The sequence below is a fragment of the Chiloscyllium plagiosum genome, chromosome 23 (assembly GCF_004010195.1).
Source record: "Chiloscyllium plagiosum isolate BGI_BamShark_2017 chromosome 23, ASM401019v2, whole genome shotgun sequence".
Classification (NCBI taxonomy): Eukaryota; Metazoa; Chordata; class Chondrichthyes; order Orectolobiformes; family Hemiscylliidae; genus Chiloscyllium; species Chiloscyllium plagiosum.
The window spans coordinates 3,687,685-3,714,232 of NC_057732.1; the positions used below are offsets into that span (position 1 = coordinate 3,687,685).

Consider the following 26,548-nt stretch of genomic DNA (forward strand, 5'->3'; position numbering starts at 1 on the left):
TTTGAAACCATAGCTTCCAGCTTGTCTTTGACTGCATAATCAAGATAATGTGCTGTTGCTTGAGATTTTAATGTTAAAAATCACATTTTTATTAAGTACATATTTCCTTTAAGTTTAACTCTGGTGATGCTGTTGATGAATTGCCTCAAATGATCTGGCTGTTGAGGTTTTTTGTTAAAGGAACTTTCTGTAATGGTACCACTATGCTTAAAAATTTCACCAAAGGCTAACCTCGTTTCCAATATGACTGCACCACTACTTGAACTTCTGAATTCTTTTGGCTGGGCAAAGAAAGAGTTTGGATTTGGTTTCAGCCAGTTGGGAGCCAGCTTTTATGTTGGGGTGCTACCTGTCACTGCACCTTAGGATAGAGGGTTAAGCACTTACATCATTGATTTTTTTTTTACAGCAATAAAGCCAACTCTCACAATTGAGTGTTAAGTGGGTAAAGAAGATTGCATTTATAAATAGCTTAAGTCATTTCTTTTGGATCATTCCAAATGTGCTTCATATCCATGAATTTTTTAAAGTGTTGCCAATCTGCTACAATTTCCTTTGGGAATTTGATAAATGCTTGAGAAATTTGCAGTGTTATGGAAAAACAGCAGTAAATTAATTGGATAACTTGTTAAAAAGCCAATATAAACATGAAAGGCCGCAAAGTTCTATGAGCCCAATGCCTATTATAATTGGTGCTGTGGAAAACCTTCACCTAAACTAGGCAAACTGGTCCTTGGTTTTACCTCAATTGGATGAAGATTAGATAAGTGTTTGACTCCAAATCTTGGAACCCCTGAAGCTGCAGACAATCTAATAATTAATGCTCTTTTGGCAGCAATTCTATGTTTAATGCATTGTAACTGCCAAAAATTAAATTAGTCATGTCCAAGATGCTATTAAATTAGACTTTAAACTTTGTACTTTTATTTGGTAGGGCAACATCAGCAATTAATACGGAAATTGTGAAGTCTTGCTTTCACTGGAAAATGTGTTAGCATGGGCACAAGTGTAAGATTTATTCAGCTTTGTTGAAAGGAGCTATTTGAGAGGTATTCATTCAATATATGTTTACTTTCATGGTGAGTTATTGAGACAGAAAGTCAGTCAACATTTAAGGTTGTATTGGATAGATGGATGAAAGTTAAGAGATGTGGAAACTAGTTATAAAAATGTAAATATGGTTATTTGTATAAGTGGAGGATAAGCAACAAAATGGCATGTTATGTGTTGTGACTTCTATTTTTGTGGTCATCTGTGTCAGTAAGTGACAGCAAGCTATTTAGCAGAAAGGTATACTCAACCAAACCTGATCTCCTTCCCCCAAAATATAATGCATGCACTTTTTCACCAATCACTGGATAAACATCCATTGCTGGGTCTCTAGCTGACTGTTGTACCACACCAGAGCTGAATTTACTTCTCTGTGCCTCCTGAATAGGTCAGTAAGGAACAAAGAAAATGGGTGAAAATTAATATTGTTGGATCATTATTAATTTGTGTGCAGGAAATAGAAGTTTCTTGCAGATGATTTTATTGCTTAAAGGGTGTTTCCTCTTGCAGAAGTATCTCGAGCAAGTGGCCACAGTTTAAAGCCTTTAAGACAAACATGAAAAATTTCAAGGTCATTAGTCTTTGGAATTCTGGACCACAGAAAGCACAGTGGTTGGGTCATTGAATAAATTAAATGCAGGGTTGGACAGATTTTTTTTTAATTCACAAGAATCTGCTGATTTGGGTTTATGGGAAGGAGAAAAGAAAGTGGGGCGAAGGCAACAGCCGGATCAGATAATCTTTTAGAAAGGTGGAGCTGGTTTGAAGGGCCAAATGACTTCGTTCTTTTACTATTTCTTACAATGTTAGATCTATGCTTCAGGTTCAGGCAATGGGTATCTCTGGTAATTAGGCTAAGATGGAGGATTCTAAATGATCAACAGCAACTTTTAGATATGATTCTCAACCTTACCATGCCACTAGATTTGTTGATTTGTCATAAATAGCTGATTTGTCATGAACAGCAACTCCTGTACGTACTTTGTAAGAGAGCTTTTGGAGCACCTTATTTTATACAAACTTTTCTCCAGGTGAAATGGGAAAATCCCTTGGTAATCCTTTATTGATTGCAAGGATAATGAAGCGAAGGAGTATGTGAAGATACCAGCCATTTGATACTTCAACACAAGATATGCACCCAGTTTTCAACAGAGATTAATTTGTATTAATTGTGATTAATTCTGTGTGAATGGCTCTGAAACACCTGAGCAGCTCCAATCTGCCTCCTGTCCAGATTATTATACAAACATCCTTCTCATTTCTTTGAGATGAGAAGGAAAATAACAGAGACAAGACTGTAATACATTTGAATTGTCTTTTGAACCACCCTCAAAAACCATAGAATTCTCCTCTTCTCCCCTGTCCCACGAGCATGGGCACCTACATGCCTACCTACTCAGCATTCATTACCTCTATATTAGTGTTTTAATTACCATTTTTTTAAAACCAGCAGGATAAAATACTTTGTCTTCCACAGCATCCTAATTCATGTTTTAATTGGACAGGCTGTAGAGCTTTGATAGAGCATTTTATGTACTCAGTCATGAAGGATGTTGGAAAGGAAGGTCATGTATCTTATTGCATTTGCTTGTCCCAGATACTTTAACTCAATAGTGTAACCCTGTTATACCTTTCTCTTGCATCGATTGTTGAAATATTTGAATGATCAGGCCCCGCTTTCTTCCCAACGCTTGCATTATAGTTGTGACAGTTGGGGCGTTTAATAAGTTATGATAAACTTTCTTCTACTTAGTGGAATTCTCTGCTGGTTAAGCGTGTGAGCTTGATGACAAGCATAGACCTCAACTCATGAGTATGGGAGGAAAATATGTTCCTGTAAACACAAAACATAAAAGCAAAGAATCAAACAGAGGAAGAAAGCATGTTAGTTATAAACTGTTCCAATTAGACAAAACCTGTGTAAGGATGTATTACTCAAAAGTAATTTAAATTCAATTAAGCGTTTTAATTAATTTGTTACTGATGTAATAATATTACCCCTCCTTGTTTTAAAAGTAATTTTTCTTTCACTCTTTAGGCATGCTGAAAAGCAGCAAGTAATTGGGTCATCATTATCGCTTTTGAATACAGTAGTATTTTTTACCTCTAAAAGCTGAGAGCATTGTGAGGACAAGTAGAAGGTAAACTTTTCTGTCACTTTGAAAGTGGTCTTAGGTCATTTGAGTTTACACTTTCTGCATATACTGATGTGGCTCTTATAGCTTAAATCAGTGTAACACATGCAGACATGCATTTCATTACATTTATTTTACAGTTCAGACTCCTTTGCAAAATAGAGACAGCTTTGTTTTATTCCATTGGCTTTCAGAGCAGTAGAGTGATGAATATTGCATGGTGGCTTTTTCTGCAAGCCCATGCATTTTTGCATTTATTTCTGCACAGTCAAAAATCTGCAAATGCATTGTCTGCCTCTGGTTTGGTCCTCACGTAATATGGGGACAGGAGCTGGATTTACTTGAAAACTGGGACCTGTGTCATGTACTTGTCAAGCAGCGTTTGAGTGTTCTCATCAGTTTCAGTCCCTCTCTGCAAGAAGTCACGCCACTTGCTTCTGCCAGTCTGTTATAGCATTAACAAACTATTTCACAAGAAATTGTTCATCTTTTTCAACTCTGGATGTCAACTGAGAGGCTTCTGAGTAGAAAAGTTCTACTACTGGCTAAACTCCATGTATTATTGCACCTCTGTGCACATAGAGAAGTTGCTTCCAACAAGCCGTTTACTCTCAGTTGTGTGATTTCAACTACAAGCTGCTTGACAACTGCTTCACCATCAGATTATGAAAGATGATGCACTTGCTGCAGGTTGACACTGTGTCATCCATGCTTTCATTCTCCTCCCTCCCCATACTCCTAATGTTTCCACTACAAGCTGGTGTGAGTGTACTGAGAAAATAAGTATGGGACTCGACCATTTGATTGGGAGTCAGGCCACCATCTAATAATGGTACTGGACTGCACTGAATTGTTTTGATTTTGAACGTTTTTTGATGACTGTATCCCTAGTTTGGGGGAAAATAGCAGGATGCAATCTAAAAATTACAACTGAGCCATTCAGGAGAAAAACGTAGGAAGCACTTTTTCTATTTAAAGCGTACTGAAAATCTGGAATTCTCTTGCCTTAAAAAGTGATGATGCTGTGACAATAGACATTTTCAAGACTGAAATTTTGTTAATTAAAAATATGAAAAACTATGCACCTAAGACAAATAAATGGAGTTGAGCTATAGGTCGGACGCAATCTACTTGAATGGCAGAACAGGCTTGAGAGACGAAATGGTCTCCTCCTGTCACTTTGTTTCTAAACAGTTGCTTTGCGTCCACTACAGGTTCATATGCATCAAGTGTCTATGGCTGGAAGTCCACCAGTCTCCTTGACTGAACAGGCTCAAGTAAAGCTCATCACAATTACTGATGATTTAGTTCAGCAACTAGCTGAACAACAGGTATAGTCTATTTGTTCCAGCTACTACTGAAAGTGATTATAAATGCATAAAGTCTGTTACATAGACAGTAGTTGCAACTGTATTGTGAATCTTATCAATCAGATTAAATTTGAAAGGCTTTTGTTTTTTTTTAAACACTTCCTATCAAAAGGATGTTGTGAAACTTGAAACGATTTACAAGGATGTTGCCAGGGTTGGAGGATTTGAGCTAAAGGAAGAGGTTGAATAGGCTGGAGATGTCTTCCCTGGAGCATCGGAGGCTGATGGGATGACCCTGTAGGGGTTTATAAAATCATGAGGGGCATGGATAGGATAAATAGACAAGGTCTTTTTCTTGGAGTGGGGGAATCCAGAACTAGAGCGCATAGGTTTAGGGTGAGAGGGGAAAGATATAAAAGAGACCTAAGGGGCAACTTTTTCACGCAGAGGGTGGTGCATGTGTGGAATGGGTTGCCAGAGAAGGCGGTGGAGGCAAGTACAATTGCAACTTTTAAGAGGCATTGGGTATATGAATAGCAAGGGTTTAGAGGGATTATGGGCCGGGAGCTGGCAGGTGGGACTAGATTGGGTTGGGATATCTGGTCGGTATGGACGAGTTGGACCGAAGGGTCTGTTTCCGTGCTGTACATCTCTGATTCTATGACTTCAATTTGCATTTTATTTCATTTAGGATCCTTCAGTTGAAAAATATTTAGTTTTATTGCAATGTGTTTTCCCGCACAATTTTATGCTTGGGAAAATTTTAGGAGCCAAATCAATGGCGATCGAAACTTAAAATCTCACCATGTATTTTTCTTTTGATGGAACTCTGCTGAAAGAACAAGACCATTGAGTAAATTGTGACTCTGAGCTTTGAATGTGAAAAGATAAATGCATGCCTCATTCTGATCTGCAACTGAACAAGAAAACACCAGAATGAAAAAAAAACTGTATCTGTGCAGTCAACTTGCTTTTTTGGAACTCTGAAATACACGCATACCACTTATAAGTGCAGTAACTTCAATACAAACTTCTCATTGTGAAAGTGGGTGCATTTTGCATTCTTGGTTTGTGGGAAACAACAATTTAAAATACAATTTCTAATTGTTTTAAACAATAATAAGTTCCTCCAAATCCCACGCCATCCTGTCTTGGAATTATATCCTTCACTGTCGCTGGGACAAAATCCTGGAATTTCCTTCCTAATGCATCTACCCTACCTGTAACAGATCAAGAAGTCCATTCACCATTACTTTCTCAAGGGCAATTAGAGGTGGGCAATAACTGAGACATCCATACCCTTTGAAAAAACAATAAAGGAATCCAGTAATCCATGATGTTTTTCTTTATGTCTGAAACAATTTTACTCTTTTTTTTTAAAAATATATAATTTAACTCCTCTAAAGTTTTGCTTTATCCAGAAACAATTTGGTTTGGTCTTTTATGTTCAGACCTGTATTTGAATTCTACTCTGAACAGTACTCCTCTGCACAAGGATTTTTGCTGTACAAATTTGAAGAAAATAACAACAGTTGCTAAAGGAAAGCTTCTTCTACCTGGGTTTCCTTTGAAACAGTTTTCATGAATTACATTGTGAACATAGTTGCTTTTGGCACACTTCAGCATCAAAAATGTTGCTTCTGAAAAGGCACAAAATAGCTTACCATAAACTGGAGCTTGAGTGTCTTATGTGTTCGTTCCTGTTTGAGCACCCACTAAAGAAGTAAGGCTTTATAAGCTTGAGGACAATATCCTTTGGTGCTTTTAGTGGCAGAGCCAGCTTTTAATAAATATGAGCTTGAGGCATATTGGTACACTCTGTCTATTTGCTCTAGAAGTGATTGTCATGTTCATTTCCGTTTTGTTTTTCCTGTTTGGAATTAAGCTTGTTTTGCAATGTTAAATCACCCCTCTAACATACAGTTGTAATACTTAGGCTGTTTGCATATTTCAGTGAGATTTATAATATTGATTTAGTTTTATTCATTACACTCAACAGGCGGCCTAGCTAAGAAATCATTAGTATGACCATATCTGTGTAAAGATATATAAGTATAATGCAATATAAATTAACTACTATGTTGAGAGTTTTGAGGTTGCAATATTAAGGGGCAAAAAAGACCTGAAAGAACTAGTTCTAATGTTTTGACTGTACCCTCCATCCTTAGGGTCCTCAATTTGTTAATTCCAATTTTCCCTTTCTGTTCTCTGTTTGGGTTTGCCACCAAGTTTTGTTTGAAATGAGGTGCTTGGAAATGTTTCACTGTACTAATAGTGCTGTTACAAATGCAAGCTCTTATTCACACAAGGGATTTGGTGAAATTTGCATGTTACTTTTCAGAAGACCTTCAAGGTTAGTCAATACACTCAAATTTATTTATTGAAAGTAGTTGGGATGGAAAGCAGATGATGTGAAAACTGGAATCGTTCTTGCAATAGTAACCAGCATCTGTTTGAAGTTGATCCTGTTTGATACGAAAAACCCTGCAAGGGACTTGCATCGCCATTTTAGAATCACACTGCAAATAATTTTGTGAAGACTTCTTCTCTTGAGTATGTTTAGTGAAATAATCAGTTTCTGAAATAATTCAGAAACTCAAAAATGAGCAAATCTGCTTAACTATATTTATAGTGCCATTCCACAAAGAGCAAACTCTTCCAATGTAATGCTGCCATGTAATGTCATATGCATTAAGTAATTTGGCTAGGTGATAAATATTGGGGAGGTTGTTGGAATATTAGGAATCACATTAGGTAATGAAGATGAAGACATGAAAGAAAATTGAACAATGTTCAAAAAGGTTGAGGTAATGCAGGTAGTTTTAATGTGGTAAAGAGACATTGGAATGGTAGAAGTGAACTGTGTACCTTATGAAAAAACACCTACTAGAAAAGTAGAACCTTTAATGGGATTATTGGCTGAACACAGAAGTTAGCAAATATTTGCAAAATTGTCAAAAGCAACGTTAGTCATGCGTTGGGGACATTCATATTCATACATGTATACCATGTTAGTTGAATCATGTTATTATCAGACAAATTGAGTCATGTTATTGTGTGCACTTTCAGGCACCATACAATGAAAAGGACATTGATGTATTTCTGAGGGCAACATGGTGTAGTGGTAATCAAAGTGTCTAATTTGTAGAGGCTGGCAGAAGCACGCTTTTTTATTACATTGACAACCGGGGTGATCAGTGGCTCAATTTTATAAATTGCTGAGAGCGATGAAAATTTTGGATACCAGCAGGGCATTTTGGAGGATCAGTGTCACATCAGAAGACACATCTTACAAAATCAATAAATAACTAGTTGAAATTATAAACTTCTTTGGACATTGCTGTAAATTTCTGGAACAGCCAGGGTTGACAAACCATTCCGTTATCTCCTAGGGATGGAAGCAAGAGTTATGTCAAAGCCTTTTGTCATTCAAGGGAGGAGTCCCTTGTTTTACATGTGCTAACTAAAATGAAAAAGGAATTTCTTTGGTGATATACTACTTCACTTTTGCCAAGTTAGTAAAATTATTTTGATAAATGTAGTATTCATAGTTTTCACCAATTTCAATTTGGTTTTCACTCCATTTTCCCAGTTTTAGCCAGGAAGTGGAACTCCGTTCAGCCTGGCTCCAGATCTTCTTCCATGTTATTATAAGCAATAATTACAATAGTGGAGCCAATTGAAATTCTGGCTTTCTCAATCTCCCAGTTGAGCAGGGAACTGTGATAATGAGGCACCAGCGGGAAATTAATAAAAGAAAATGTGGTGGAGGTGCCATACGTCTTAAAAATCATTTTAAAGTTAATTTTAATTGCAATGGACAGGGATGTTTTTCTTTTTAAAAAAAAAATTGAAGTTAGATGTGCCTTTTTTTTATTTTTATTATTGTATATTTCCTGGCAACTTCCTCACAGGTCTCCCACTCACAAGGGACATTATCTACTGTAGCTCCAGGAACTGTAATAGGACGACCAATAATGACCAGTACCCCACAGAGGATTCAGATTGTTCCTGCAGACCCTGGTGTCACAGTAGCTCAGCGCATTCAGGTAGATTTTCTCTTACTAAATGTGGTGAAAGTAGCCTAACAGTTGCATGTACTTGAGCGTTAAAACCAACTCCATCCATATACTATTTTCAGCCTTTGCAAAGGATATGTCAGCAGATGAAGAAGTCTGGCTTCCCCCCTCATGTAGGTAGTTACTGGTCTGTGTGGCGTTGTACCTCCTTGCATTGTGCTGCCAGTACTTTTTAACTAAATAAATTGTCTGTCTCATTGACCATTAATTGCTGCAGACCTAAAATATGACCGCATTAAATTTGGTTTTTCCTCATCTATCGTTTGACAAGCGTCAGGCACTAAACAATACATTTTTATTTGTAGATCGTAACTGATCAGCAGACTGGCCAGAAGATTCAAATCGTCACATCGATGGATCATGGTGCGAGCAAACAGTTCATCTTAACAAATTCAGACGGCACACCATCAAACAAAGTGATTTTAGCCAGACCTGATTCAGGACAAGGAAAAGTAATCCTGGCCACACCTGACTCTGCAGGTCTCAACCAACTCATTTTTACATCACCTGATGGATCAGCACAGCATATACAGGTGCAGTGAATATAAAAGTGGTAACCTTTATAATTTGAAAACTGCAATTGAATTGAAATAATGTATTTGCCCCATTGTATTCATAATTTCTCAACTTTTCTTGGTATTCTGTTTTGCTTGCTCTTGGATGAGTGCCTTTGCCAAGCTCAACTTATGTCCATTCCAAGTTGCCTTGAAAACGTGGTGGTGGATTGCCTTCCTACCACAGTTAAAGAGCCGTGGCAAAGCCATCTCCAGAATTCAGTATGTTCCTGAACCACTAATGGTTCTGCCACTTGGCAGCAAGCAACGCCAGTCATATTCAAATATGCCGATCTACTAAAATTTCCACCATTTTTCTGATCCCATTTAAGTTTGGCCAAACCTTCCAGAATATCTGTTAATATTCTGGCAGAAAAGCCAGAGAACGCCCCCATATATTCTAATCCTTGATACTTTATTGAATTAAAATAGAGGTGAAAAAAGTGACTATGTATTTTTGTGTTTGTAGATTGTAACAGATACTGCTTCAGGAGAGCAAAGTGCAGTCAAACCGCCACTGGAGTTTTGTGTAGTTTGTGGGGACAGGGCTTCAGGTAAGAGAACACTTCAATCTCTGACAAATATTCAAATACAATTAGTTTGCAGAGAATTTTGATTACATAAAAATAATACTTCTAACTTGTTTTGTGTCTATGCAGTTGTTTTAATCACTTCAATCAATTTAATACATTGAGGTAGATAGAGGTGAGGTGTTGTGGATCTGCCTAGCTCCTTGATTTGGTCATTCTTGTGTTTTTCTGTACTTGTTTGAAAAAGTTAGAATACTATTGTCTGCCTATTCCCTGTCAGTAAAATATTATTTGCTCTGAGGCTCTGTTTGGTCCTTCTTTCTCCTATATCATTGGTCCCATAAAATTCATTGACAGGCTGACAGCTAGTAATATGTAGAATGAAATAATGGCCCTTTTGAAAAGATTTCGGATTAAAGATTAGTTGGTGGACAGTTTGCTATATGGTTCTAGGATTTTACTCTCCTAGTCTCCCTGAAAGAGTCAAGATAGCATAAGCAACATTTAAGCATGTGTAGAAAATAAATTATCTTTATGTAGTGCTTTTAAGGTAATTTAATGCCCTTGGGAGCATTATAAAATGCAGTATGACACCAAGCCTCACACACAAAAAAAATAGATCTGAGAAGCAAAGTCTTTGGCCAAACAGGTTTTGAAACCTTCTCACCTTCCATTCATCATGAGGTCAAAAGTGGGGATTATTGCAAATAATTGCAAAATGTTTAGCACCACTCATGTCTTATGATACTGGAGCAGTCCATGGTCAAATTCAACAAGGCCTGAAGAGCACCCAGGCTTGGGCTGGCAAGTACTAAGTAACATCCATGCCACTCAAAGCAATGACCATCTCCAGGAAGAGAGAATCTCTGTGTCGATCCTTGACATTCAATGTCATTGCCATCACTGAATCCCCACTATTTACATTCTGGGGATTATTATGGACTAGAAACTGAATCGGACCAGCCATAAAAACACTAGCTACGAAAGCAGATCAGCGGTGAGTGGCACAGGGGTTAGCACTGCTGCCTCACAGCGCCATAGACCCGGGTTCAATTCCCACCTCAAGCGACTGACTGTGTGGAGTTTGCACATTCTCCCCATGTCTGCGTGGGTTTCCTCCGGGTGCTCCGGTTTCCTCCCACAGTCCAAAAATGTGCAGGTCAGGTGAATTGGCCATGCTAAATTGCCCGTAGTGTTAGGTGCAGGGGTAAATGTAGGGGAATGGGTCTGGATGGGTGTTATTCGGTGGGTCCGTGTGGACTTGTTGGGCCGAAGGGCCTGTTTCTACTTTGTAAGTAATCTAGTAACTCCTCTCTTGCCTCCCCACTTGCCTGGATCAGTGGAATTCCAACAACATCTGAGAAGCTTGACATCATACAATTCACATAATATGCAACCCACTCAATTGACACTACAACCACAAACATTCACTCCCTTCACCACAAGTAAACAGTAGCAGCAGTATGTACCATATGCAAGCTGCAGTGTTGAGATTCTCCAAGACTATTCTCAAAATCACTATCCAAACCCACAACTACTACCATCCAGATTTGATTTATTATTGTCATATGTACCTAAGTACAGTGAAAGCTTTGTTTTGCATGCAGTATAGGCAGATCATACCATACAAAGCGCATTAGGGTAGTAGAACAGAGTGAGGAATACAATGTTACTGCTGCAGAGGCGCAGTCAGTAAGATCAATATTAAATTTAAAATTGAGAGGTCTATTCAGAAATGTAATAACAGAAAGGAATAAGCTGTCTTGAATCTATCTGTACATGTATGCAAACTTTATATCTTCTGCCTGATGGAAGAGGGTGAATGAGAATCTAACAGGATGGGTGTGGTCTGATTATGTTGGTCACTATCCTGAGGCAGCGGGGGTATAAATGAAGTAATTGGATGGAAGGCTGATTTGCGTGATGGACTGGACTATGTTCAAAAAGGAAAAGGGCAGTAGTTAAATGGGAACATCACCAATTGCAAATTCCTCTCCAAGGCATTCGGCATCCTGACTTGGAAATATATTTTTTGTCTTTTGTTGCTGGGTCAAAATCCTGGAACTACTTCCCCATCAGAATTTTGGGTGTATGTACATCAAATAGACTGCAGCAATAAAAAAAGGCAGCTCACCACTACTTGCTCAAGCATTTAGAAAAGGACAATAAAATACTGGCCTAATCAACAAAACCCACATCTCCTGAGTGAATAAAAATGTCTCAGAGGGACAGAGACAAGAAGGGAATTCCAAAATTGCTATTTACACAACTGAAAGGAACTATTACCAATGTGAGATAAATAATGATTAGATTAGATTCCCTACAGTGTGGAAACAGACCCTTCAGCCTAACAAATCCACACTGACCCTCCAAAGAGTAACCCACCCAGACCCATTTCCCTCTGACTAATGCATCTAATCACCTAGCATAGCCAATTCACCTGACCTGCACATCTTTGGATTGTGGGAGGAAACCAGAGCACCCGCAGGAAACCTACGCAGACACGGGGAGAGTGTGAAAACTCCACACAGTGACCCGAGACTGGAATCGAACCTGGGTCCCTGGTGCAGTGCTAACCACTGAGCCACCATGCTGCCCCAAATAATAGTTGGGAATGTTCAAGAAACCAGAAGTCTCTCAAGTGCAGATAACTCAAAGTTGGAGAGCTGGATGGAATTCGAGATAGTGATGGACAAGACCCTGACGAGAGGTTTAAAAAAAATCGGAATTTTGAATTCAACATGTTGTTTGACCAGGAGCCAGTGTAGGTCAGTAAGCACTGGGAGGATAGGAGAACAGGAGTTGGTATTATTTATGAAACTGGCAGAAACATTTTGGATGACCTTAAATTTATAAATAATAAAATATTTGAGACCAGACTGGAGTGAGAGTCTAGAGGAATCAATAACACTGATGAAAGTTTCATTGCTGATGTGCTATGACTCAGTGAAGATGAGCGATATTGCAGAGATGAAAGTACCTGATCTTCATGAGGATGTGGCAATGAAGATGGAAGCTTATGTCTGGATTAAATGTGACATCAAAGTTGGAAACAGATTAACCTAACCCTCAATTGTTGCTAGGAAGAGGGATGTATTCAGTAGTTAGGGAACAAAGTTTGGAGTGGGGAATATTCTTCCCAATATTTAATTGGAGGAAGTACAAGAGGAAAGTGGTTAAAAAGTAGAAATAAAATGGAAGGTTCCAAAAAATTAGTGGGAGAGATGTAGGGTAATAATTGAAGAAATAAGCTGTTTATTTTTGGCTGTAATGATTTTCAGTTTAGTTACAGATTGTTGATGGTACTCTCTTGTACTGATTGTGTACTTACCATTCAAGCAGCTCAGTATAAAGATAGCACATATTTAGAAGTTCTATGGCTTTCACAAACCTTATTCTCTCTCAGTCGAAACTTTAGAGTCAAGAGAAATGCTAAATTCTGTCATTTCATGGACACCTTATGCATGGAGCATTGAAGTTCTGTGTGAATTTAAATCTACACAAACCTGGAACTGGCTCAGGCCATTAACATGTGCAATGATCATGTGTGTCTCTACATTTCTTTTCCTGTTAAATGCTGTAGCATTTTTTTACTGGAAAATTACAAGTGTTTAGCACTTGCTAATAAACTAGTAATCATTTTCGTTATTTGCTGTAATCTTGCTTATAAGTTTGATACCTGGGTGCTAGTCTTTTGTTCTTTCCTCTCCATGCTTTTATAGGGCGCCATTATGGAGCAGTGAGCTGTGAAGGCTGTAAAGGCTTCTTCAAAAGAAGCATAAGGAAAAACTTGGTGTATGTCTGCAGAGGATCGAAAGACTGTGTTATTAACAAACATCATCGAAATCGCTGCCAGTACTGCCGGCTGCAGAGGTGCCTAGCACTAGGGATGAAGCAGGACTGTAAGTGAATGGCTGAACCTCCAAATGATTTGAGACCATTTACAAATTAAGAGTATTAACTGTTGTGATGCTGTCTGCTTTTCAATAGCTGTTCAGTGTGAACGGAAACCAATTGAAGTTTCACGAGAGAAGTCTGCAAACTGTGCAGCCTCAACTGAGAAGATTTATATCAGGAAGGATTTACGGAGTCCTTTAGCTGCAACACCTACCTTTGTAACAGACAAAGAAAGTGCAAGGTACTAGATAATCTATCCACGTTTATAGAAGGAACAGTGTTAAATTTGGAAAATCAATTATAATAGCAGCCAACAGTGTCAGACACTGGAAGGTCCAGAATTGGTGTGGAGAAAGGGTTTAGATTTTGAAAACAAAAATTAAAATGGTATTCCATGAGGTTAGAATGCTGTTTGCTGTAATAAAGATGGTTTGATTGGTAGCTCCTCTTTGGGGCAGACATTTGTGATGAAGCATTCGATGCAACAGGTTCCTGGCCCAGAATCTCGTTGCTGCTGTTGATTTTCTCCCTACTTGATGTACAAACAATAAATTAAATGCAGTCGATTAGTATAACATCCAGTTTTGAAGTGTATCATTTTAATATTCTTATTCACATTATTGGAAGATAGAAACTCATGGGATTACTCGAAAGAAACTAGCCAATTTATTCAGAGGTAATAACAATGTAAAATGCTGAAAATACTCAATAGGTCAGGCAATAAACCTAATGAAAGCTTACTGACCTGAAATGTTGTCCGGTTTTCTTTCCATAAATGCTGCCTGATCTGCTGAGTATTTTCACATTGTCTATTTTCATTTCTGCATTATTTTACATATGTAACATATTCAGAATAGACAGCTAACCAGGTGTTTGGGTGGAGGTACTGTATGCTCTTCCAGTTCTCCCTTGTGGTTCTTTATCTGTCACTAGTGACATAAGAGAGCTCCCTTAATGGTCAAGTGGAGTTGATGTGCTTGTGTAGGAATTTAATCGATTGGCTGCAGAAGGAGTGAAATGTGTCATGGTGGTTGTGTACATACAAATTACTTGCATTTTTATTTCTAAAAGGCCTGCAGGTCTGCTGGAGCCTGGAATGCTGGTAAACATACAACAGCCACTGCTGAAGACAGAAAGTGCTATGCTACTCGCAGCTGAGAGCAAGGTAATCTAACTGAGTCTAAATTTCCTGATATCCTTTAAGCTCTTCATTTAGAGTACAAAACCTTTGTGACCTGTCCTTTTCTTTTCAGGCCGAAACCTGTCAAGGTGATTTAAGCACTCTTGCAAATGTAGTAACATCACTTGCAAACTTAAGCAAATCCAAGGATCTGTCCCAAAGTAGTGCTGATTTATCGGGGATTGATGCCTTAAGTAATGGAGATACTTCTTTATCAGAAATGCAACAAGATGATCAGTCTGCCAGCGATATTACAAGGTAATTATAATCTGATAAGTCATAACAAATATTAGAACTATTACAATAAAAGCAGTATGCTTAGAAGTGGCGAGCAAAGAGAAAAACAAAGCAGAAAAGAAGTCTGTAATAGGATGGAAGACAGACAAGATTAAGTGGCAAAAGGGCGATGACCCAAGGCAAAAGGAGATGGTAATGAATCAGTGAAAAAAAAAAGTTAAGGCTAGAGATTTGAGTGCTGTCAGCAGAATAATTTCTAACGGCTGCTGTCTAACGGCAGTAGTTATGATCTGAAATTGTCGAAAGTGTTCTTACAGTGCAGTGGTACTGTCCTATCTCCGAACCAAGAGGCTCAGGTTCAAATTGTCCCTGCTCCAGAGGTGTGTCATAGCATCTCTGAACAGGTTGATTTAAATATCTTTAAAACTGTTAAATGGGGCATTCCAGGATTTTGACCCAGTGACACTGAGCGCATAACGAATATACTTCCAAGTCTGGATGATGAGTGGCTAAGAAAGGAACTTGCAGGTGTCAAACTCACACTTTGGGAGTCATACAACCTTTTGAAATTGCATATACAGTTTTGCTATCTGTAATTACCATTTGTTTTTCACAGTTTGTCTGAGTAACTCACATGGTTTTGGTAATTCGTTCAGAGATTATTCTGCAATAGACTATCTGTTGTTTGCAAACGCATCTTGCAAAGCTCACCTCCCTACAATTACAAACAAAAGATAGGGTAGTACCCGTACTTAATTTTTTCAAGAAAGTGAATGTTATATTTACCTTGGAATTAGCAAGACAAAGTCCAGATGTATCCTTAAAATGCACACCAAAGATCTCATCATTATTTTAAAATTATTCTGGTGAATTACAGACTTTGTGGTCACAAATGTTAATTATGGGTATCTGGCAGACTTTTCAATCAGTTGATTTATTTGTGGTCTTCATCATACTATATTATCAGCTTCATGATATCACTAAAGCAGATGTACGACCAGGAACGTTACTTTAGTAAAACGTGCCTGTGTTTCCTGACTGTTGGTATTTCAGGGCATTTGATACACTAGCAAAAGCACTAAACCCTGCAGAGGGACAGGCTGTTCAGAACTCGGCAGAATGCATGGATACTTCTGGTGCCAACATCCAGCTAATTAGCGGAGAGCAGTCTCTTCCTGTTGTCGAGATAGAGGGTCCTCTTCTCAGTGATGTGCATGTCGCCTTCAAGGTATGGTTGTCTTGTGTTCCATACTGAAGTTATTCTGACATGGGATGTTAAATTTCACTAATGTTTTACAAATTTGTAATGGATGTGTTGCAGTGTGTTCTACTTGCCTGCTGCTACTCATCTGTGTGGTGCCACTGGATCTCTCTTTCTCACCCACGAGAACAGAGTTTAATCCAAAAGCTAGCATCAATGACTTGAACGAAAGTGCATTTGCATTTTCCTGACTTTAGGATGCCCAAAGCCTTTTCGAGCCATTTGAGGGATGTGATAGCCTAGTGATAATGTAATTCAGAGACAAGGGTATTTCTGACGAGGGCTGTAATCCCACCATAGCAGATTGTGGAATTTGAATTGAATAATCTGGAATTAAAGAGTCTAATGATGATGCTGAAACCATTGTCTATTGTTGTAAGAACACATGGTTCACTAATGTCCTTCAGGGGAGGCAACTGCCATCTTTAATAGTCTGGCCTTCATGTGACTCCCGACTCTCAACAGTGTGGTTTGCTGTTCACTGTCTTTAATTTCCATTTAATTTTATCAACTGCTAGAGCATCTTGAAAAAGGAATGAAACTGGACAGACCACGTGGCATTAAGACCCAGAAACAACAATAACAAACACAGTCTTATTGACCTCTCTCTCTCAGAATAGTCAAGCAATAGCCTGACATAGTAATACTCACAAAATCACACCTTACACATAACATCCCAGTCACCACCATCATCATCCTTGGGTACATCCTGAGCCACCGGTAGGACAAGCTCAGCACAGGTGGTGATGCAATGTACAATTGGGAGGGAGCTGCCCTAGGGGTCTTTTAACAAACAAAAACAGGAATTGCTGGAGAAACTCAGCGACTATCCATAGATGCTATCCAATCTGCTGAATTTCTCAAGTAATTTCTGTTTTTGTTTGTTTCAGATCTCCAGCATCCGCAGTTCTTTGTTTTATTTTGAGAGTTCTCAATATTGAGTCCAGATTTCATGACATGTCAAGGCCTCATGGCATCAGGTCATAGAGAGACAAGGAAATTTCCTTTTGATTACCATGTAGCGTCCTCTCTCACCTGCTGAATCAATACTCTTCCATGTTGAACAATACGTGCAAGGACACAGAATGTACTCTGGATGGGAGATTTCAATCCACTGCCAAGAGTGGCTCGGCAGTACCACTGCTGACTGAGCTGTGGGAATCCTAAAGGCCATTGCTGCTAGACTGGATGTGCAGTAGGTGGTGAAGGAATAATGTACTTGATCTCATTCCTCATCAATTTGCCCACTGTAGCTGCATCTGTCCATGACAGCATTAGTAAGCATGATCGCCACTTTTGATGTGTTGTCGCATGGCAAGATCCCAAGCAATTAACCAACAACCCATTTTCATTGATGAGTAAACGTTGATCAGGGCACTAAGCAATCTTCTTGCTCAGATTAAAATAAAACCATGGCAAATTTTTACATTCACCCAAGAAAGTAGCTACATCCACAGTGGAACATTACATGAAACAAGTAGCATCTGTCACAGTGCAGCACCATTTATTTATTTCTTTGAAATATCAGCTTTATTTAGAAGCTGGGGTCTCCAATGTGGCTAATATCCACCATGAATCACGGGTGCTACCACTGAGCCACAACTAATACTTAAAAATTTAATTGAATTAATTAGCTGAAAGTCTATATATCACATTCTTTTTGGGTATTGAGAACACAGTTTCTAGATTTGGTTGTATATTTAATGTGTAAAATTTTAAAATGTTTTTTCTGCATGTTACTGAATTACGAATTGCATAATCATTTGTTTTCCTTTATGTTCTCATAGGGGATAATATGTTAACTATATTATTCAATCGTTTTGTGCCTCTTCACGTTCCCACTTCATATTTTGCTGTCTTTAGTTTCTTTGCTTGAACTCTTGACTTGACCTATTCCAATCTAATCTTTCATTTTCAATTTATTAGGCTACTTCAATTAGGCAGTTTCAGTTCTGAAGTAGAACACTTTTCAAATTGCTCAGATGTTATGTAGTGAGTTGGAGTAAAAACTATACTTGGTACATGCCTTTTGTTGAACAATATTAAAGGTTTTGCTTCTAATGATAACTATTATTAGTTTTCCATTTTGTTATCCTCCTCTTGAAATCCCCCGGCATCACAGACGCCAATCTTCAGCCAATTCACTTCACTCCATTCAATAGCAAGACACTCATGAAGACTAGTGCTCCTAGTCAGGCTGTTGTCTGCAACTACAACCCTGATATCTGTCTGACAATTTGGAAAACTGCTTGGGTGTATCTTGTCCACAAAAAGCAGAATATATCCAATCCACCCAATTACTGCTTCATCAGACTACTCTGAGAAATCCGTGAAGTGACGTAAGATGTTGTTGATAGTGTTGTCAAGCAGTACTTAAACAGAAATGACCTGCTCGACAATGCTTAGCTTGGGTTTCACTTTGGGTTCTGAACCTCTTTACTCCTGAGCTCATTGACATAAAAAGAGCTAAATTTGAGAGAGGAGATGAAAATGACTGTCATTGACATCAGATAGCATTTGAATGAAAGTGGTAGTATGGCCAGGTAGCAAGTGGGAGAATGACTCACCACTCTTCTTACAGGTTTAACCACAAGAGGTTGTTCTTTTAAATAAAGTGCATACTTAGAAACTGAGTAAGTATTTGAGTACTGTGACTGTAAAAGAGAGACAGATATGTTTTCTTATAAATCTTCTCAAAGACAAGAGAAAACATTTTTTATTAAATGTTTTTATTGTTCATCTAGATCTAAATAAAAATAGCTGTGAAGCTCTCTGTGTCTTAGCCATGCATGTGCACTGGCATACACACTGAGGTGCATGCATGCAAGTAACTTACAAAGTGGAAGGTTACATTACATCATTTTAAAAGTCCACAAAAATCTATTGTCTCTGGGTTTAGTAGATTGATACCTTTGATAGTCTTGGATTGGCCTCAAGTTTCTTTTCAGATTCTGCAATGGTTCAATTTCAACTTGTTTCCGGGCGATTTTCAGTTGGTCTCCTGAAGTTAGCAGCTGCTGGGTTCAGTTTTTTAATACTGTCTGCAAGGTAGAGCATGTAAATAACAGGATGAATGGAGATAGAGAAAGAAAGAGTGTCTTCTCAGGGGCTATCATCTTTAACATCTCTTGTTCTCTGGCCTGGAGGTAAACGGTTTTTTTAAACATGAGGTTAGGTGACGTGACCCATGATCATAGCAAGATTATTTAAGTTTTAAGGTTTAGAATTGTTTAGATAATGGCTGGAAGAGTTTATTTCTTCATCAGAATCCATTATCTAAAACGATTGCATCTAATGGCCTGTTCTACAAACAGTCTGAATAATTTCTCAATTGATCATGAGATGGGACCACACCCATTCCTACAAGGTAATTGTTTCTGATGGATTCTTTTAGATAGCCTGACAATATTGTTAAAGGCCTTGGAATTTTTTAGGGTGACGTTATGCAAATATTCATGCAACTTAGAAACTGCTATGTTTAGTCTGTGAGCTTCTGTTCCTCAGTCTTCTAAAATTTGCCGGGGTTCAGCTGATAAATAGACATTTTTGATCAAAAGCATGGCCTTGTAACAGTGGTATCAAAAATAAAATTGAAGTGACTGGGAATGATGGGGAATGACTCTCCATTGGATGGAGTTGTAGCTTTGTGGTTTTTGCGGGTCAGTCATCTCAGCCTAGGGCATCACTGTATAAAATTCCACAGAGTAGTATCCTAAACCTAACTATCTTCACCTGGTTAAACCTTCAACACATTCGCTCTGTCATAAGGTCAGAAATGGAGATGTTTGCTCATGACTGCACAATGTTCGGTGCCATTTGCAGCCTATGTCCATATTTAGCAAAACCTGGGCAACATCTAGGCTTGGGGTGATAACTGACAAGTAAAATTTGCACGACTCATGAGTCAGGCAATGACCATTTTCGACTAGAGAAACTCTAGCCATCCAGGGAGTTAATATGTTCAGAGATTTAAGGAAAATCAGGTTGGTAGTAGATCGCAAGAAAAGCAATTTGCGGAACGTCTATGAATGGCATTTTGGAGAAGCTTGTGGTGGAACTCACTAGGGAACAGGCAATACTGGATTTAGTGTTGAACAATGAGGCAGACGTAATAATGGAGCTTAAGGTTAAGGAACCCTAAGGAGGCAATGATCATAATATGATTGAATTTAGTCTGTAAATTTGAGAAGGAGAAGATGGTTTCAGAGGTAATGGTACTACAGCTGAATAAAGGCAACTACAGTGGCATGAGGGAAGAGATGGGCAGAATTGACTGGGAGAGGAGACTAGCAGGAAATATAATGGAACAGCAATAGCAGGAGTTTCTGGGAGTAATTCAGGAGACACAGCAAAAATTAATCCCTAGGAAAAAGGAGGTACAGTACAGGAAGGATGAGGCAACCATAGCTGACGAGGGAAGTCAGGATAGCATAAAAGCAAAAGACAAAGCATATAATATAGCAAAGGGCAGTGGGAAATCAGAGGATTGGGAAGCTTACAAAGACCAACAGAGGGCAACAAAAAAAAGTAAGGATGGAGAAGATTAAATATGAGGATAAACTGGCCAGTAATATAAAGGAAGACTGGGCTGAGATGATTGACCTGCAATCTAAAGGGTGGCAGCTGGTGACAAATGGTGTTCCGCAAGGCTCAATGTTGGAACCACACCTTTTTACTTTATACATTAATGACCTGGATGAAGGAATTCAGGGCATTCTGGCTAAGTTTGCAGATGATACAAAGATAGGTAGAGAGACAGGTAGTTTTGAAGGGGCAGTGAAGGTTGCAGAAGGATTTGGACAGATTAGGCACATGAGACAGGAAGACTAAAGGGTTTCTTTAGATATATAAAAGGCAAAAGTGTACATTGGGCCACTGGAAAATGACGCTGGAGAGATAGTAGTGGGAAGCAAGAAAAAGGATAAGGAACTAAATAATTACTTTGAGTTTATATATTACTGAGGATTATATCTGCAATAAACGTCAATGGTTGCAAATCCTGTCAAATCATATGGAATGGTTAGAGTGACACTTAGAAGCAATGAGGAATTTACGAGAGCAAGGGTGATAGATGGCAGTTATAGAAAGGGAGAAAAGTCGCAGATACAGTCACAGAGATGAGTTAACTCCAGGAAAGGTGAGAGAGGTAGGCAGTTAGTGCAGGAGCCTTCAGTGGCTATCCCCATTTCAAACAAGTATGCTGTTTTGGAAAATATAAGAGGGTGGTGGATTCTCAGGGGAATGTAGCATGCACAGCCAGGTTTCTGGTATTGAGACTGGCTGTAACGCAATGAGGGATACGTCGGGTTCCAAGAGATCGATTGTGTTAGGGGATTCTCTATTCCGAGGCACAGACAGACATTTCTGTGGCCAGCAATGAAAAATCAGAATGGTGTGTTGCCTCCATGGTGCTAGGATCGAGGATGTCTCAGAGAGGGTGCAGAATGTTCTCAAGGGAGAGAGGGCCCAGCAGGAGGTCATTGTACACATTGGAACCAATGACATAGGAAGAGAAAAGGATGGAATTTTGAACGGAGAATACAGAGAGTTAGGCAGGAATTGAAAAAGGAGGTCCTTGAGAGTAGTAATATCTGGATTACTCACGGTGCTACGAGCTAGTGAGAGTAGGAACAGGAGGATAGAGCAGATGAATGCATGGCTGAGGAGCTGGTGTATGGGAGAAGGATTCACATTTTTGGATCATTGGATACTCTTCTGGGATAGAAGTGATCTGTACAAGAAGGATGGATTGCACCCGAATTGGAAGAGGATTAATATACTGGCAGGGAGATTTGCTAGAGCTGCTTGGGAGGATTTAAACTAGTAAGGTGGTGGGTGGGACCCAGGGAACTAGTGAGGAAAGAGATCAATCTGAGACTGGTACAGTTGAGAAAAGAAGCGAGTCCAACAGTCAGGGCAGGCAGAGACAAAGCAGAGAACAAGATAGAACTGATAAATTAAACTGCATTTATTTCAATGCAAGGGGCCTAACCGGGAAGGCAGATGAGTTAGATTAGATTACTTTTCGATTAGATTACTTTACAGTATGGAAACAGGCCCTTCGGCCCAACAAGTCCACACCGACCCGCCGAAGCGCAAACCACCTATACCCCTACATTTACCCCTTACCTAACACTACGGACAATTTAGCATGGCCAATTCACCTCACCTGCACATCTTTGGACTGTGGGAGGAAACCGGAGCACCTGGAGGAAACCCACGCAGACACGGGGAGAATGTGCAAACTCCACACAGTCAGCCGCCTGAGGCGGGAATTGAACCTGGGTCTCTGGCGCTGTGAGGCAGCAGTGCTAACCACTGTGCCACTGTGCCGCCCACAATAGAACTCAGGGCATGGTTAGGAACATGGGACTGGGATATCATAGCAATTACAGAAACAAGGCTCAGGGATGGACCGGTCTGGCAGCTTAATGTTCCAGGATGCAAATGCTACAGGAAGGACAGAAAGAGAGGCGAGAGAGGAGGGGGAATGGCATTTTTGATGAGGAATAGCATTACAGCTGTGCTGAGGGAAGATATTCCCAAAAATACAACTAGGGAAGCTATTTGGGTGGAACTATGAAATAAGAAGGGGATGATCACCTCATTGGGATTGTATTATAGACCCCCTAATGGTCAGAGGGAAACTGAGAAACAAATTTGTAAGGAGATCTCAGTTATCTGTAAGAATAATAGGGTGATTATGGTAGGGGATTTTAACTTTCCAAACATAGACTGGGACTGCCATAGTGTTAAGGGTTTAGATAGAGAGGAATTTAAGTTTTGTGTGCAAGAAAATGTTCCGATTCAGTATATGGATATACCTACTAGAGAAGGTGCAAAACTTGACCTAGTCTTGGGAAATAAGGCAGGGCAGGTTATTGAGGTCAATGGAGGAGCACTTTGGGGCCAGCGACCATAATTCTATTAGTTTTAAAATAGCGATGGAAAAAGATTGACCAGATCTAAAAGTTGAAGTTCTCAATTAGAGAAAGCCCAATTTTGTCAATATGAGGCAAGGACTTTCAAAAGCTGGCTGGGGGCAGATGTTCGCAGGTAAAGGGACGGCTGGAAGGGAAGCCTTCAGAAATGAGATGAGAGTCCAGCGACAGTATATTCCTGTCAGGGTGAAAGGAAAGGCTGGTAGGTGTAGAGAATGCTGGATGACTAAAGAAATTGAGGGTTTGGTTAAGAAAAAGAAGGAAGCATATGTAAGGTGTAGACAGGATAGATCGAGTGAATCCTTAGAAGAATATAAAGGTAGTAGGACTATACTTAAGAGGGAAATCAGAAGGGTAAAAACGGGACATGAGGTAGCTTTGGCAAATACAGTTAAGGAGAATCCAAAAGGTTTTTACAAATACATGAAAGTCAAAAGGGTAACTAGGGAGAGACTAGGGACCCTCAAACATCAAGATTAGAGTAGTGCTGGAAAAGCACAGCAGGTCAGGTAGCAAACAAGGAGCAGGAAAATCGATGTTTCAGGCAAAAGCTCTCATTCCTGATGAAGGGCTTTTGCCCTAAATGTCTTATTTTCCTGCTCTTCGGATTCTGTCTGACGTGCTGTGCTTTTCCTGCACCATTCTAATCATGACTCTAATCTCCAGCATCTGCAGTACCCACTTCCACCCTCAAAGATCAGCAAGGCAGCCTTTGTGTGGAGATGGGGGAGATACTAAACGAGTATTTTGCATCAGTGTTTACTGTGGGGACGGGCATGGAAGGTATAGAATGTAGGGAAATAGATGATGACATCTTGAAAATGTCCATCTTACAGAGGAGGAAGTGCTGGATGTCTTGAAATGCATAAAAGTGGATAAATTTCCAGGACCTGATCAGGCGTACACTAGAACTCTGTGGGAAGCTGGGGAAGTGATTGCTGAGCTTATTGCTGAGATATTTGTATCAACGATAGTCACAGGTGAGGTGCCAGAAGACTGGCAGTTGGCTAATCTGCCACTGTTCAAGAAAGGTGGTAAGGACAAGTCAGGGAACAATAAACACAAGAGTTGGATGTTGGAGGGAATCCTGAGGGACAGGACGTACATGTATTTGGAAAGGCAAGAACTGATTAGGGTTCATCAACATGGCTTTATTCATGGGAAATCATTTCTCACAAACTTGATTGAGTTTTATGAAGAAGTAACAAAGAGGATTGATGAGGGCAGAGCGGTAGACATGATCTATGTGGACTTCAGGAAGGTGTTCGAAAAAGTTCCCTATTTGTGACTGGTTAGCAAGGTTAGGTCTCATGGATTACAGAGAACTAGCCGTTTGGATACAGAACTGGCTCAAGGGTAGAAGACAGAGGGTGGTAGTGGAGGGTTGTTTTTCAGATTGGAGGCCTGTGATCAGTGGAGTGCCACAAGGATTGGTGCTGAGTCCACTACTTTTTGTCATTTGCATAAATAATTTGGATGTGAGCACAAGAGGTACAGTTAGTAAGTTTGCAGATGACATCAAAATTGGTGGTGTAGTGGACAGTGAAGAAGGTTACCTCGGATTACAATGGGATCTTGATCAGATGGGCCAATGAGCTGAGGAGTGGCAGATGGAGTTTAATTTAGCTAAATACAAGGAGCTGCGTTTTGGGAAAGCAAATCTTAGCAGGACTTATACACTTAATGGTAAGGTCCTAGGGAATGTTGCTGAACAAAGAGACCTTGGAGTGCAGGTTTGTAGTTCCTTGAAAGTAGAGTCGCAGGTAGATGGGATAGTGAAGGCGGCGTTTGGCATGCTTTCTTTATTGGTCAGAGTATAGAGTACAGGAATTGGGAGATCATGTTGCAGCTGTGCAGGACATTGGTTAGGTCACTTTTGGAATATTGTATGCAATTTTGGTCTCCTTCCTATCGGAAGGATGTTGTGAAACTTGAAAGGGCTCAGAAAAGATTTACAAGGATGTTGCCAGGTTTGGAGGATTTGAGCTATAGGGAGATGTTGAATAAGCTTGGGCTGTTTTTCCTGGAGCGTCTGAGGCTGAGGGGTGACCTTATAAAGGTTTATAAAATCATGAGGGGCATGGATAGGATAAATAGACAAGATCTTTCCTGGGGTGGGGGAGTCTAGAACTCTAGAGGGCATAGGGTGGGAGGGAAAAGATAGAAAAGAGACCTCAGGGGCAACATTTTCACACAGAGGGTGCTACGTGTATGGAATGAACTGCCAGAGGAAGTGGTGGAGGCTGGTACAATTGCAACATTTAAGAGGCATCTAGATTGGAAGGGTTGGAGGGATATGGGCCGGGTGACACTTGATTGGGTTGGGGTATCTGGTCGGTATGGACAAGTTGGACTGAAGGATCTGTTTCTGCGCTGTACATCTCTATGACTCTTACTAAATAATAACTTAACATCAGCCTTCATAATGGAAGACCTGAGTAATATCCCAAAAATTCAAGCAGGTGAGGGGACAGAGTTGAGTATGTGGCTGTCACCAAGGAGAAAATGCTAGAAAACTTGAATGGCCTTAAGGTGGATAAATCACCTGGACCAGATGGACTACACCCCAGAGTTCTAAAGGACTTAGCTGAAGAGATAGTGGAGGTGTTAGTTATGATCTTTCAGGAATCGCTGGAGTCAGGGAGGGTCACAGAGGACTGGAAAATCATTAATGTGACACCCCTGTTTAAAAAGGGAGTAAAGTTAAAGATGGAAAACTACAGGCCAATTAGCCTAAGCTTGATCATGGGTAAGGTTTTGGAGTCCATTGTGGAGGATGAGATTTCTGAATACTTACAAGTGTATGGTAAAATAGGGCAAAGTCAGCATGGTTTTATCAAGGGGAGGTCATGCCTGACAAATCTGCTAGAATTTTTTGAGGAAGTAACAAACCGAGGAGACCCAATGTGTGTTATCTACCTGGACTTCAAGAAGGCCTTTGACAAGATGCTGCACAGGAGGCTGCTAGTAAGATAAGGGTCCATAGTGTTAGAGGTGAGATGCTAGTGTGGATCAAAGATTGGCTGTCTGCCAGAAAGCAGAGAATGGGGATAAAAGGGTCTTTCTCAGGTTGACAGCCAAGTGATGTTCTGCAAGGCTCAGTGTGTGGACCATAACTTTTTATTTTATACATTAATGATCTAGATGAAGGAACTGAGGGCATTCTGGCTAGGTTTGCAGACGATACAAAGATAGGTAGAGGGACAGGTAATATTGAGGAGGCAGGGAGACTGCAGAAGGATTTGGACAGGTTAGGAGAGTGAATAAAGAAGTGGCAGATGCAGTGCAACGTGGGAAAGTGTGAGGTCATCCACTTTGGTAAGAAGAAAAGAAGCGTGGACTATTTTCTAAATGGGGAGAAAATTCAGAAGTCT

General features: G+C 39.7%; 1 protein-coding gene across 10 annotated transcripts in view; it reads left to right on the plus strand.

Annotated features, from left to right (window-relative positions):
• Window positions 1–26,548, plus strand: part of LOC122561550 (nuclear receptor subfamily 2 group C member 1-A-like) — a 123,378-nt gene that overhangs the window by 75,966 nt on the left and 20,864 nt on the right. For 5 of the 10 annotated variants that reach the window (XM_043713314.1, XM_043713316.1, XM_043713317.1 and 2 more), the window contains 10 exons: window positions 3,089–3,191; window positions 4,400–4,516; window positions 8,410–8,544; window positions 8,880–9,107; window positions 9,598–9,682; window positions 13,381–13,560; window positions 13,649–13,796; window positions 14,627–14,720; window positions 14,809–14,993; window positions 16,017–16,200. In XM_043713314.1, coding sequence (XP_043569249.1) covers window positions 4,406–4,516; window positions 8,410–8,544; window positions 8,880–9,107; window positions 9,598–9,682; window positions 13,381–13,560; window positions 13,649–13,796; window positions 14,627–14,720; window positions 14,809–14,993; window positions 16,017–16,200 — 1,350 coding nt within the window. In that variant the 5' untranslated portion in view covers window positions 3,089–3,191; window positions 4,400–4,405. The remainder of the gene's footprint in view (window positions 1–3,088; window positions 3,192–4,399; window positions 4,517–8,409; window positions 8,545–8,879; window positions 9,108–9,597; window positions 9,683–13,380; window positions 13,561–13,648; window positions 13,797–14,626; window positions 14,721–14,808; window positions 14,994–16,016; window positions 16,201–26,548) is intronic. The other 5 variants (XM_043713321.1, XM_043713322.1, XM_043713320.1 and 2 more) reach the window with 4 other exon arrangements.